General features: G+C 52.2%; 5 protein-coding genes across 5 annotated transcripts; 3 read left to right on the top strand and 2 right to left on the bottom strand.

The window, feature by feature from the left end:
- Positions 1 to 1,979: 1,979 nt before the first annotated feature.
- On the top strand, positions 1,980 to 3,958 carry CONPUDRAFT_62603 (uncharacterized protein; the record flags this gene model as incomplete). The annotated part of the gene is made up of 2 exons (XM_007774193.1): positions 1,980 to 2,642; positions 2,720 to 3,958. Coding segments are annotated over 2 exons (1,902 nt in total), but the record flags the coding sequence as incomplete, so codon positions are not given.
- Positions 3,959 to 4,210: 252 nt separating this feature from the next.
- CONPUDRAFT_62693 (uncharacterized protein) lies at positions 4,211 to 5,514 on the top strand (the record flags this gene model as incomplete). Its single annotated transcript, XM_007774198.1, has 2 exons — positions 4,211 to 4,829; positions 4,889 to 5,514. The coding sequence occupies 2 exons, from the start codon at positions 4,211 to 4,213 to the stop codon at positions 5,512 to 5,514; spliced, it is 1,245 nt and encodes a 414-aa protein (XP_007772388.1).
- Positions 5,515 to 6,186: 672 nt separating this feature from the next.
- On the bottom strand, positions 6,187 to 8,507 carry CONPUDRAFT_62545 (uncharacterized protein; the record flags this gene model as incomplete). The annotated part of the gene is made up of 3 exons (XM_007774191.1): positions 6,187 to 6,524; positions 6,594 to 8,331; positions 8,385 to 8,507. Coding segments are annotated over 3 exons (2,199 nt in total), but the record flags the coding sequence as incomplete, so codon positions are not given.
- A 1,031-nt stretch (positions 8,508 to 9,538) lies between these two features.
- On the top strand, positions 9,539 to 11,515 carry CONPUDRAFT_75823 (uncharacterized protein; the record flags this gene model as incomplete). The annotated part of the gene is made up of 8 exons (XM_007774225.1): positions 9,539 to 9,671; positions 9,723 to 9,791; positions 9,865 to 9,947; positions 9,998 to 10,507; positions 10,560 to 10,724; positions 10,778 to 10,930; positions 10,994 to 11,178; positions 11,227 to 11,515. 8 exons carry the CDS (start codon positions 9,539 to 9,541, stop codon positions 11,513 to 11,515), a joined length of 1,587 nt encoding a protein of 528 aa, XP_007772415.1.
- An 811-nt stretch (positions 11,516 to 12,326) lies between these two features.
- On the bottom strand, positions 12,327 to 12,521 carry CONPUDRAFT_62378 (uncharacterized protein; the record flags this gene model as incomplete). Its single annotated transcript, XM_007774181.1, has 1 exon — positions 12,327 to 12,521. The coding sequence occupies one exon, from the start codon at positions 12,519 to 12,521 to the stop codon at positions 12,327 to 12,329; it is 195 nt and encodes a 64-aa protein (XP_007772371.1).
- Positions 12,522 to 12,833: the final 312 nt, after the last annotated feature.

Genomic DNA, 12,833 nt, shown 5'->3' with positions numbered 1-12,833 from the left:
GTTTGGTAGTCGACCTGCTCTTTCCACAATCCACGCAGCTCTTCCTTCGACGNACCCTAGATTACTGAGACCTACACTAGCTTCTGTGAGTCGTTGACATGTTGTCTGCCAGCGTCGGAACAGCCAGGATCCAAGGGATTCCCTTGATTTGCAGTCCAGGAAAGTTATTTGAACATCGAGAGCGAATAGTCGTTGATGAAACTACCAGAAGCCATCAACAACTCGAGCACCGTGAAAACAAATACAGAAAAATCGCCCACATACACCGGACACGCGTAACGTAGGAATCAAGGCTTTAAGCGCACTCCAGAGGCGCTCGCAGCCCTCTCCGTCGGAGAATCCAAAACCTACACACTTCCGCGGATGATACACAATTTGACATGGCCACTGATGGCCGTAAGCGTGGAACACCGAAATAGCGAATATGATACGAGGGAGTAAATCAGGGATGAGGTCCCACTTGTTGCAGCTACGATCTAGCTGGCACCCCAAGGGGGATGCGGAGCTGCAATCCCGGACCGGGGGTTATAGTTAGTTAGTCCGAGGTCTGGGCGGTGGACGAAATTGTGACCTGCAAATTAATTACCTCATTTGGTAGCTAAAGTCCTGTGTAGCGGTGCTGTGGGCGACGCCAGCGTCTCCCAGTCGCCGAAAAACTCAATCAAAGGGCTATCGAAGGCCAATGGTACAATTTTATATGACTAGGTGCTATAATGAGACTCATAACTATGCATAGGCCGACTCAGATGTACAAAACGAACAACGGCCTGAGCTAGAAGTCGTTGGTGAAGACGTTCGATGTCCGCATTGCAGTGCTTTGGTCTCACTCGGGCGTGGAGGGACCGAGAACTTCTGGCAAAGGCACTACAAAACAAAGAAGTGTGAGACAACTGCAGAGAAGAACGAGAGGAAGAGGAAGGAAGAGGCGGCTCGGCGAGTCAAGCCGGCGAAGCCAGTCAAGACGATGAAACAAGGCACACTCACCTCCTTGTTCACCGCAGCGGCCCCTAAGGTCCAGCGCGTCCTCTCGGCTGTACGAGTGCCAGCGCGCGTTCGAGCATCCCAGCCCAGCAGCAGTGCACAGGTGGTGGACGATCCTGTAGAACCTGCAGCCGACGACGACACAACATGGGCGCCTGACCCAGACAATGACGTGAACAAGGGCCGTGCCCTCGTTCGTATGCTGCACGACACGGTCGCCAAGATGCCTGCATCGATCCCTGATGGCCAACCTGGCTCTGGGGATGTGTTCGACCGCTTCTTCGTGTCAGCTGGGTCTGTCAACATTGAGACAGCGGAGGAGGCATGGGAGAAAGTGGACCCGGTGCTGAACCGCCTTGTGGGGTATGGCACTCGTCCTGAGGACTTTGCAACTCAGCTCCGTTGTGGTCCTACCGGGATGCATGGCGTTGTTGAGTGGGTGGATTCGCAGGTTCGGGCGTGGAGGATTAAGGGGTCCCTTCTCGAGGGGAAGGTGGGCATGATGATCCGGGCAGTAGAGATCTGGTGCGTCAGCCTCCAGCTTTATTATAAATCTAGTACTGACATTGAATAGCCTCGGCAGCTGCGCTGAACACGATGATGGTGCCGCTACAGTGACTCCCTCGCACGCCGAATCTACCATCGCAGACAATGAAGTTGAGTTTATCAAGAGTGTCATGCGACGAAAGGGGGCGTACCGGTGCCTGGGCTACCCCTTGCCCATTCCTGAGGGTGAAAACCCCTTCCTCATTTATCCCTTCGCCCTTCACTCCGTCCGCGCCCTTCCCTGGGAGATTGAGACGCACCGAGGGTCACTGCGCCTTCGTGCCTTCGAGTGCGAGGGCGAAACATTGAGAGAAGGCCTGCCATGTCACACGTGTGCGCGCCTTACGAGGAACGGGGTGGTTGAAGGGATCCGTGAGCGCTTCGAAAGGGGTGTGTCAGAGCATGCACCATACGTGTGGCATGGGCCCGGCCAGATGATGAACATGCTGCGAATGAAGAACAAAGTCATAGATGAGGCTCACCTGCGTCATCTCAACTCTGCAAGGAAGCTCATCAACCTTGAACGCGCCCTAGACATCAGAAAGCAGCTGATGATTGCAATCTCAAGCCAGCGCTTACCTGACATCAGTCGCATTCTGGCAACCGCACTCCGGCATGGGAGCAGTGTCTACCGGATCATCGAGCTGGTTCACCAAGCTGCTGCAGGCGTGTACCATCCCCGGGGCTACTCGGATGAAGACCTCATGCGCGGTCACCTCTTCTTGAGTTTGGCTGGTAAACGCGTGGCAGACATAGCTCACCGTACAATGGATACCCCTTCAACCTCTACCCTGCGACGAAACCGGGTTATCCCAACTCTACACGCATCTCCGGGAGTCCCCACTAGCCAGGAACTGGCCTTCAACCTCGATGCATCCCTCTCCGTCATCCAGAAGGAACTCCAGGCGATTACTGCGGGTGGTACACTCCATGCAGTCTTGATGTTTGATGAGCTGGCGGTGGAAAAGCGACTGCGTTGGGACGACCGTACCAATTGCATCCTCGGAATCGCCAGAGAATCAGTGTCGAAAGCGGGCTTGGAGTTTACGAGTATGGCTGATATTGAATTGCTCCTCGACGAGATTGAGAAGGGGGAGGTGGAGTTAGCGTCGGAGGTAAGTGGAAGAGGAGTATGCGAGTATTTGCATGCACTGTTGCGGTCACAGTCTCACGCTAAGTGGGTTTATTATAGGCAACCGTGGGCGCTCTCGGATTCTTGGGCAGTAACGACACGTCTATCTATAGCGCACGGCCATTTCTCTTGTCTGGTAGCTCAAAACGAGAACGCGCTGAAGACCATGCCGACTTAATACGCACAGCAATATCAAGTGTGAATACTAGTCCCCACTGTCAGCACATACGGATCGTGAACATAGCATCTGATGGAGAAGCACGTCGAGGGCGTGCTCTTGCCCTGCTCGCACTTCGTGTTGCACTTTCACCAACTTCTTCAATATATTCGATGTTATCCACGCTCCGCCTCATGGATCTTCTCGTCGGCTCAGACGACATTACCATTGATAAAGACTACAAACACATCTTCAAACGTCTTCGTAATGCCATACTCCGGCGGCTTGGCATCTTGGTCAATGGTGTCGTCCTTCTCTCTGGTGTTGTTCGCACCCACCTGGAGGATGCAGGTCATTCGCAGGAACATCTCAACTCCGTCTTTAATGTCTCTGACCGGCAGGATGTCACGCTCGCATACCAGCTTCTCCGTGACATATGGCAGCTCCCTCCTGATTCAAGGGACCCACTGTACAGCCAGACACGTGAGGCTCTGCGGACATTTGGCCAGATGTGCCGCCACCTCATCCTACCCTACATCTGCATTGAATTGACCCTCGCCGAGCAACTGTCCCACCTTAGTGCAGCTGCACATCTTGCCCTTGGCTTGTATACTGCTCCAGGAGCAGGCTCACGGTTTCTGCCACCGCAGCTCTTCTTTGACATCATGCTAATGGTCAAGAACGTGTACTTCACGGTCGCCAAAGCGAAGGTTGATCACCCTGACTCCCCTTTTTTTCTTGTCCTTCTCGGAACCGATCGTTTAGAGAGCCTATTCGGAATTATTCGCACCATTGTGGGCAGCGATGTCAATGTAGACATGCGGCAGCTTGCCGACCGTGTTACTGCTACCATAGTAGTTTCCACCATCTTCGCAATTCACCCTGAATGGGATCAGTCGCCTCGCCGTCTCCATCTCCCCATGCTCACGCGCGAAGAGGTGCCGATCGAGAAGGCTGACCATATCCGGCCGCGTGACTTCACGGCCGACCTCACACCTGGGAATATCACGCTTCAAACAACCTGGAAACTGGGCCGTCGTGAGGCTGAAGACGCATTTGGCTGGATCTCAGAGCGGCTTGATGCCATTGAAGCAATCCCAGGTGCAACAATTCTCGCTCCCACAGGCACACTTCTTGTTCATCTTCCTGAATACATTGCCGATGCTGAACCCGATACCGAGAATGTTGCAGGTGGTAAGTCCCGCCATCATTATATCTTTACCCACCGCTCACACACATTTTATCCAGATTTCGCAGCCGCATCTGACCTTGAGGGACTACAAGACTTTGAGGATGCAGTTGTTGATGCCGAATGGAGTATGCAGCTTGATTCTAGACCATCTTCAGCCTCGCATCAATTCACCAACCTGGTTGATGTAGACGGAAGTGGGAAGATGGTCTCGAAATCCAAAGCACTCGCCGAGCTCTTCCGCTACAAAAAGTCTCAATCATCAAGTGATCGAACACGGCGAGTCAGGGGGGAAGGGCGACATGGTAACATATCTGCTTCTACTCGCAAGCGCCCTCAGCCGGCTCCTTCCCCTGTTACCTCAGATGAACGTGATTTACTGCGTGTCGGCAACCCAATTGCCTCGCTTGTCTGCTGGGATGGTCAGCCCTTTTTAGCGCTTGGTCAGGTCAATGCCATTCGCTCCGAGTCCATTCTCTGCGATGAACTGCCTGCATACCTGCTCGGTGAAGATGGGACTCATATCTCTTTCCAGCTTGTGGGATTACAGCAGGCAACTCTTGACGACGATTCCCGTGGCATCTATGATTGGCGCTCCAGCATTCTCCTCTCTATTCAGTTCCCAGATGTGCCTGGAGCACTCGTCTCTCCTATTGACCCGGAGCTGGCTGTCCCGTCTCTGGGGAAACAGTTCTATCTTTTCGAAACCCCTGCCCTAATTGCACTCACGGCCACTTTGCGGGACAAGCTAATTCCACGGTATTCACACCGTTTGCTCAAGGTTGAGTCGTGCAGCTTCGGTTTCCCTTATAAAGAGGGCTCAGGTACCTTTTTACCATTTGATGGATGAGTTTAACTTACAGAGAGCATCGCTGTTTAATAGGTGGTTTATGTTTCCTGGCCGAGGGCGGCGATGCGCGCGAATTCTCGCCGTTGTCTTGCCCTAGCTGTGTGCCCGAAATAGTGTTTGATACCAATGGTGGCCAACAACTTTTGCTTCACGTTGGCGCCCACGTTCTCTTTGATACGCGTGTGGACCATGACTTGGAGCCATGTGGTCTTTGCTTGCGCTCCCGAACAGTTTGTCAGATTTACTTGAAGGCTAATCGTGGCCAAGACAGGAACCCTTCCGTTGACCGGGCGCGATCAACGTGCAACAATCAAGTTAAATTCTCGTACGCAGTTGCACAAAAATTCCGCCCGACAACCGCACCCTGTACAAACGTCCCTGTACACTGCCCGGCCTGCGGTCACGACAAGCCGGCAGTTTGGACTTACAACTTCGATTATCACCTCAAGAAATCTCACTCGCAGTCCGTATACCAAAAACACTCTGGCAAGTACACGATAAGCGACCGGGAATGGAAGATTATGAAGAATATGTGGGATAACCGGCGCGTCGTTGCAACAACGTTGTCGTCAAAGGGTAAAAATGTGCCTGCAGTGATCTCCGAGTCGCACAGCGCTCGCATGGTCAACAGGTGCGTCGTAATACTGATTTTTTACTAACATACATATCTTACAAATGCACGTAGCTCCATTGTTGACGATTTGGAACCCAACGCATCGAGTAGCGACGCGTCGTCTTCTGACGAGGACGGCGTGTTCAACGCGGACGGGGCCGAATCTGATGACACCGACGCCCTTCTCGCCGCTCCTTTCCTCGCCGCTCCGAGCATCATCCCCACCGAGCCACCTCCCACCGATATGCAGCCGTTAAGCCCTGCATTACTGAACGCTGGTGTTGATTCCCCTCCCGGACCTTCAAGCCTCGCCGCCATGCTTCAAGGCGCATCAGGAAAACAAATTCTCTACCTACTCCCCCGCGACGTGTATGTTGCATAGGTAAAGCAATGACCAGGTTTCTGGTCTCGGTTGGCATACATATACTCTGTAGTACCTTTGCATATTCCATAGGCATCCATCGTTGCTGAGTTTTCCTGCTAGTGTATGGATATAACACAGTGTAGACTAATGCTTTTATATCTTATAGCGTGTACGTACGCGAGCATTTGTGTCAAGGGGGAGTACTACGCGCGTACTGGTTGTCGACTGCATCCACGATGCGATTTTTTAATGCTAGTGACTATGACACGCTCCAGACGTCCGAAATGTATACTCAGCTGTGAGACTCTGCTCACCGAGTCCAGAATAGTGCAAAATATATTCTATCAAAATAAACTATGTGTCGTACAGCTTATGATAGCGGAACAGGAGGTAGTCGTGAGCGCGAAGATAGGGGTTGAGATAGAAGGTAGTGTAGGTATCAAGAGCGTCGTCCGCGTCCGGTTTGGAGCCAATGTTAGTGCCAAACTTTGGGATCAAGTGGCATGAGCGTAAGATATTGGAAATGGGAATGATAGAAATTTGACGATGCGGACGACGGCGATAGGCCTTCGAAACCGAGAATAAACCTAGCTCAGAGGACCAACGGGGGGAATTGAACCATTCGACGTATGCGAGGGGCTGTCCCTCGGGCTGAAGCCTGAAGATAAACCTCACTCGGCATACCTTGAGGCCTAACGGGCACCGAAATTCAGACAGTTTTATCTTTATGATTAAGGGGAAATTCATACCTGACAGCGAACCGGTGCGCGAAGAAACATGTTGGGATGAAGGATCTTGGATGGCTAGAACAGTGTCGAAGCGTGCAGGGGATGGTGAACGAAGTGGGTTTCGCGGTGCTTGACTGAATGTTGCACGAATAGTGTCTTGAGTGGCTTCAGAAAGACCAAGGCCACCTGAGTCGAACAGAGAAGGGAGGAGGAGCGAAAATCGCTTGAAGCCCTGCACACGTAGATGCGATAAGTCGAGGGATGTAAGGGAGGACGTGTAGCCGGAATCTACTAAGAATGAATGAAGGGTAGCGGGGAAGTCGCCAAGGCCTGACTGCAGACCCAGTTCTCGAACCAAAGCATTGGGATAGGCAGGTGTACGGGCCATCAAAATCTGGTCGGGGTTAGGGGTTGACAGCATGGGCGAGTCAACGAAGGATTCATTGTGCTCTTGCCGCTCTTGGCCCTCTTGACCTTCCTCGCCGTCCTCTCCGTCTGCCTCGCCCTCATCCTCCACTTGAGCCGACTCGTCAGGGTGTCGCTTTCTGAGCCAGTCAAGGTATGTTCGCCGACGATGTATAGCCTCCTGACGCCTCAGCCAGATGGTCATCTGCTCAAGAAAATCGCGGCGGTTTGACGCACGATAACCTGATTTGGCGTATTCAATGTGGTACCGTTCCGAAAGCTCAGTATTTGTCCAAGCTGCCGCACCACGAGATCGAATGCTGGTGAGATAATACCTTAACATGTGGAGTTTTGGAATACCGCCAAAGTCCTGACGCCGAATATCTAGCTCGTGGAATATCCCTTTGTTCTCATGCCAGCTCGACCAGGCTGAGTCAAGTCGTGTCAAGGAGTCGTCGGTGTGAGTCTCAAAGCTAGCAAGCACGATGAAGTCGAGTATTGCCTGGACCGCGCGATGGACTCTGAGATCCACAAGACCAATGAGAGCACCAAGGTAAACCTTCTCAATATTCTTGTATTCTGTGCCTGTCATCTGCGAGAGAACTGATATACCCTTAGTGAAGTGTCGGACCGATGGATGCGATGGCATTGACTCAAAGCGGCGGTCAATCTCCTCTTCACCGCCAGTTGCAGCTTTCGTTGACCACTTCCACACGTGGTCGCCGAAGACGCCTTTGTGGAGTTGATGGAGGAGATCAGGTGTGAGACACGAGAAGATATTGCAGTGAGGTAAGTCGACCCAAAATGGGTCAACAGCACAGATTCCATGTGCCTCGAGGTTCTTATCTCGAGGGTTTCCACCCGCCTTTCTTAGAAGCTTCTTCGTCTTTTCCGGATCCCTCAGAACTGTGTCAACCGGCTCCCCTCGCTCTTTTGTCCCTGCCAGGCATTTTGGACAGCGGCTTTCCTTCGTACATGCAACCAAGCATTGCTCTGGCCAGTCCGCAATATAGGCGGATAGGATAGGAAAAACGGTGCGTATTTTCCCATCGGCGCAAACCATATCTACCCCATTCCTCCCAGCCTCAACGAGAGGGTTCAGAAGTAGGCGCATGCAGTGGTGGAAAAGTTGCTGCCCACTTCGTGAGCGCTCCTCATCGGTACGAAAGATGTCGAGCTTCGTCGTCGGTATGTACCCAATTAAGACTGTTGTTTTTGATGATGGACGGCGTCTGACGCTGCCTGGGATGTTTCCAATTGAGAGATAAATGGGCCACGCGGACTTGTCACCACTGAACGATGTCAGCTGCGTCTTGTCTGATGCAAGGATGACGGGTGCAATAGTGGCCCCAGGCGGGAGCGTTTTCTGTCCATAAATGTAAGCCTTCAGTACAGCGTCATAAAATGGGTGTAGCTTACCTGCAGGTTCCACCACCAGTCCCCAGTCCACATCTCGTCGTAGACCCGACACTCGCCCTCCATGTCTTCGTAGACTTTTTCCGGTGCGTATTGCATCATTTCACGAAAAGTCGGGTTCCCTATTAGCTCCTTTACACACTCGACAGGATTTCGTTTCCACAAGATAAGCTCCTCCGTCAGGTTCTGACCACAGTCATCCACCAGTGTCCCTGTTGCCACAACACGATCCCAGCTCCAGGCTGGACCACGGGGAAGGGCATCAATCTTCTTCAAGAGATCCCGCTTATTCTTGAAGGATAGTCCTAGTCGTTCTCGGATCTAGGTAATGTAAGTGCCCGCCTCCTTCCAATTCCAAGGGCTGGTTACTCACCATCTTCATCTTCAGGAATCGGTCTGCATTCCCCTGGTTCACGGAGCTCATCAACCACTCAGCAACCTCCCATTCCTCCTCGCTTTCAAATGGCGCCCACTCCGAAAGCTGGTCCTTCTCCTGGCTAGCCTTCAGTTTCTCGAACTCTGTCGGCATCGATGCTTTTGCCTCGCCGGCTCGGTACCGCTCCGGGCAGTCATACACAAAACGACCGTGGCTGGCACCACCAGGAAGTGACTCCGAGGATGCCGGTATGTTCTGTTCATCATCATCATCGTCTTCAACTTCCTCAACGTAGGCTGATCTAGCACGTTTTGGGGGAGGACCAGGTGGTGTGTCGGAGGAGGGAGAAGAGGGGTCGGGTTCGAGAAAGGTGAAGTTGTTATTGGCTGGTGTTTCGAAAGGTGAGGGATCAATCTCTGCTGGTGATTTTGGCTCATTGCGGCTGTTCCCCCGAAGACGATTCATGAGTTGTTGACCGCATGCCGTGTTTGAAAGGTGATTTGTCAAAGTCTGTTGCTTGTTCGTGCTCAGGAGGCGTTTGCAGACAGGGCATGGTGCTTTGTGAACAATCTTGTGCTTTGGAGGACCCATGAGTGAGAGAGCGCACGTCCCACAAGCGTGGAAAAGGTGAGAGCATTGTCGGTGTCTTTCTTGCCACCGCTTAAGCACCTCAACTCCACCTCAGTTCAATCGGCTGCACGCTCCAGCTTAATCATCTTGACTCCACCCACACAGTCAAAAGTGCGCAAGCGCACGCAGAAATTTTCTGTCTACAACCGCCATGGCACGCCTGCCACAGTCGCAGCCTTCCTCTCGAACTACTCGAGAGCGAAACGAAGGCATCGACCCCAGCTCTGTTGTCGAGAGCCGCACACGTCCAAACCGGAAGGCTTCCGACAAGAAGGAGCAGCAGTGTAAGTCTTGTTCCGTCAGCTTCCCCTTGCACGCTATTCATTTTCTTGCAGACCAGGACGAGATTGATTCCCAGAATGAGAAAATTGCCAAGCTTCAGCGTATGCTCCAGTACGCCAATCGTACGCATCAGTCCGATGAGGAGCCCGAACATGGCGAGTTATCTTTCCAGTTTACTTCACTAGATTTTCCCAGTAACTCCTAGTATGCTAGATGGCAACGGGCCTGAGAGTGAGGAGGAGGAGCCGCCTTCGCATGGAGGGGCGTTTTCCTCAAATGTATGTTTCCTCTATTCATCCCGCTATGCCTTACCTAATTTACATTTCAGTTCACAACCCTTCGGCAGCGTACAGAGTCAGCCTCCACAAGCCCACCTCCCAAGAGACTCCGTCGCTATGGTGAGGGCCGTCCGGCAGATGCGGCAGGTGCAGCCACCCTCATCAACCGTCGGGAGAACACCAATCCTGCGTCTCCTCGCACTGTTCCAACCCCTGCCTCTTCACATCAACGCCCACCAGCAGATCGCGCCTGCAGCCCTGCTGGCAGCGCGACTGACATCAGCGCCGACCCTGTCCCTCCGTCATTGAAGCCAGGGGTCGACAGCAACAGCACCACCAAAGCCAAGTGCTCTGACTACAAGGCCCCTGCATGTGATGTCATCCTCCGTGGCATCCGTGACTATGAAGCCCGTGTGCTCGGAGAGAACCCCTTCCCCAGTGCCGAGGACCAATACCAGTGGGCTATTGATGCCTTTGGTCTTGCTAACCGCGAGAACCGAAAGCGCAATGCCGGCCGCCCTGTCCCAACGTATGAAGCCACTGACCGTGTGATTCATGTGGTACGTTTTTTTTGTTTAATCATTCCGTGCCCCTGCCTAACATCTACCTTAGATTAAAATCCGCCACTCTCACGCACGTGGGCATCTTCTCGATCCAACGCGCATGGCTATTGTCAGTCAGTTTGGGGTCAAGAAGTCGCCCATCAACGACCCCGAGGCAGCCAAAAATCTCCGCCATGTGGAATGGCTCCTCGCTGACCACCGTTATATGTTTTTGGTGAGTGTTTTATTTCTTCGTCACCTTTACTGCTTTTGCATTAATGTTACCAGCACCAGGACCAAGGGACCGGGATTGCCATGCATCCTATCCTCATTGACATTGTCGCAGATGGCATGTTCCGCAAGCCCTCGTCTGGTGCTCTTCTTAGTATCAAGTACTTCCGGCCCATCAGTCTGCGGACCATTGCCCTCATGTTTACTGTTGTACGTTTCTACCCCACATTTCAGATTACCATATTGGGCTAATAAAATCGGTGACATGTTTAGATTCATTTTTGTCTTAGAGAGTATCGTGACGGCGAGGGCCGTCTTTCTCAGTCTAAGAAGTTTTCGGGGGATGATAATACTAACAAGGCCGTTTATGAGGATCTGCTCGAGCGTCTCCATCAGTGGGACCAGCTCGACCCTAACATCTCGCGGATGATCCGCACGAATATTTTTGACCAGGCATAGTAAGTCAATCCTGCAAATACTGATACCATTACTAACTGTGACCCTAGCTACATAACCCAGCATGAGAAGTACGACGACGGGAGCCGGCCAGCTGGGCTTTTGGACTCAGAGAAGGAGGCTGAGCGAAAACTTATGCGTGAGTACTATAACCAGTCGTTGTCAGGGGGGGCTTCGTTGTCGGGTGGGGCTTCATTGCCGGGGGGAGCGTCATCATCGGGTGAGGCTTCCACAGTGCCGGAGGGAGCTTCGCTATCGGGGCAAGCCCCATCGCCGGGGGGGGGTTTCGTCGTCGTCGGAAGCTTAAATAGAATATGTTCTCTACAACGTTTCGCATAGATGTATCTGCATAGACCACATTTGTAGACAGCTATAGACTTGGTAATAGATTGATTCGACCGACACAGTTGCTGTGTGATTATCCATTGTTTCAGGCTATGTTATGGAGCTCTAGTTATCCAGTGTAATTTCAGTAGCAGATCCTATGACGCTTCTATGATACTTATGTACCCTTACAAGGCCAATGTAATGATTAGCTACGGAGTCTACTCTTGGCCTGTACTGTCTACAAAGACTACAGATTCAGGTGACTTTGGTACACTCTCTACCTGAATGTATGAAAAACTAAGGGTACACCCATACCTACAATCTGCACGGAGAATCCATAGGTCTCAGTTGCACCCTCCATTTTCCCTGATGCGACGTCTCTGCCAACGTTGAGAGCAGCGGCAATCGTCGTTCGGGGCGGAAGCGTAAGCTTCTCAGTAACGAGGAGCTCAAGGCCTGCCTCTGCGGCGTAGTGCTTCAAGAGTCGGATGAAGATACAATCAAATGCACGCGAGCTGGGTGCGAAACTGTACTAGTAAGTCATCTTTGTTTTCTAGTTGGCCGGATATTTACTTATTCTGTTATAGTATCATATTTCGTGTATTACAGGGCCATTGCCTCGGAAGGCGTCGAGTTGGGCATGCGAAGCGTGTCTCAAGGCAAGCGGCAAAAAGCCGCGTACTTAGTTTTCAGTAGTAGCACGGCCAGGGCTCTGTGTAATTTTGCTTACGCGTATCTCACACGTGACGTAGCCGCTCCATATACGGACATACCCCTATCTATATAGTTAGTTAGTCCGACCTCGACCAGTATTTGAGAAATATCAACCCGCGGTTTTATATTGCAGGTCTGCACCCCCCTTGTGGCACCCTATGTCGTATAGAATACCAACCACCATATCCGAGGGTAAGTTCTTGAACAGCTCGATGATCAAGGCGATCGCGTAATGTTGCTTTTCCCCGGCGGAAGTCATGTTCACTAACCAGAGAACACGATCGTGACGACATAACAAAGCCATCAGCCCTGTATCCGTGAAAAAGCGCGTGCTCGCCTTCTCTCGTTTGTCGTCGGCCGCCTTGAAGCTCTCATGACAGCTCTCCAGTGCTGATTTAGGGACTCGCATACCGGGTTCCTTTGAATCCTCCTCGGTGGTCCCGGTGTTCGTCGGCCGCCTCGTTCCCTTACTCCCTCTCTTTGCATCGACAACGTGTTCGACAGCTTTCACGTCGTCTTCCCTCAGGAAGAGAGTTTCTGTCGGATTCTCGGGGTCTCGTCCTTGGTCCTTGTGATGAGTCGCGGAGCGCTTTTGCGTGAAGCAGGCGTCAATGCA

The sequence above is a fragment of the Coniophora puteana genome (assembly GCF_000271625.1).
Source record: "Coniophora puteana RWD-64-598 SS2 unplaced genomic scaffold CONPUscaffold_12, whole genome shotgun sequence".
In the NCBI taxonomy this organism is placed as follows: domain Eukaryota; kingdom Fungi; phylum Basidiomycota; class Agaricomycetes; order Boletales; family Coniophoraceae; genus Coniophora; species Coniophora puteana.
This window is presented reverse-complemented; position numbering and strand designations above follow the sequence as displayed.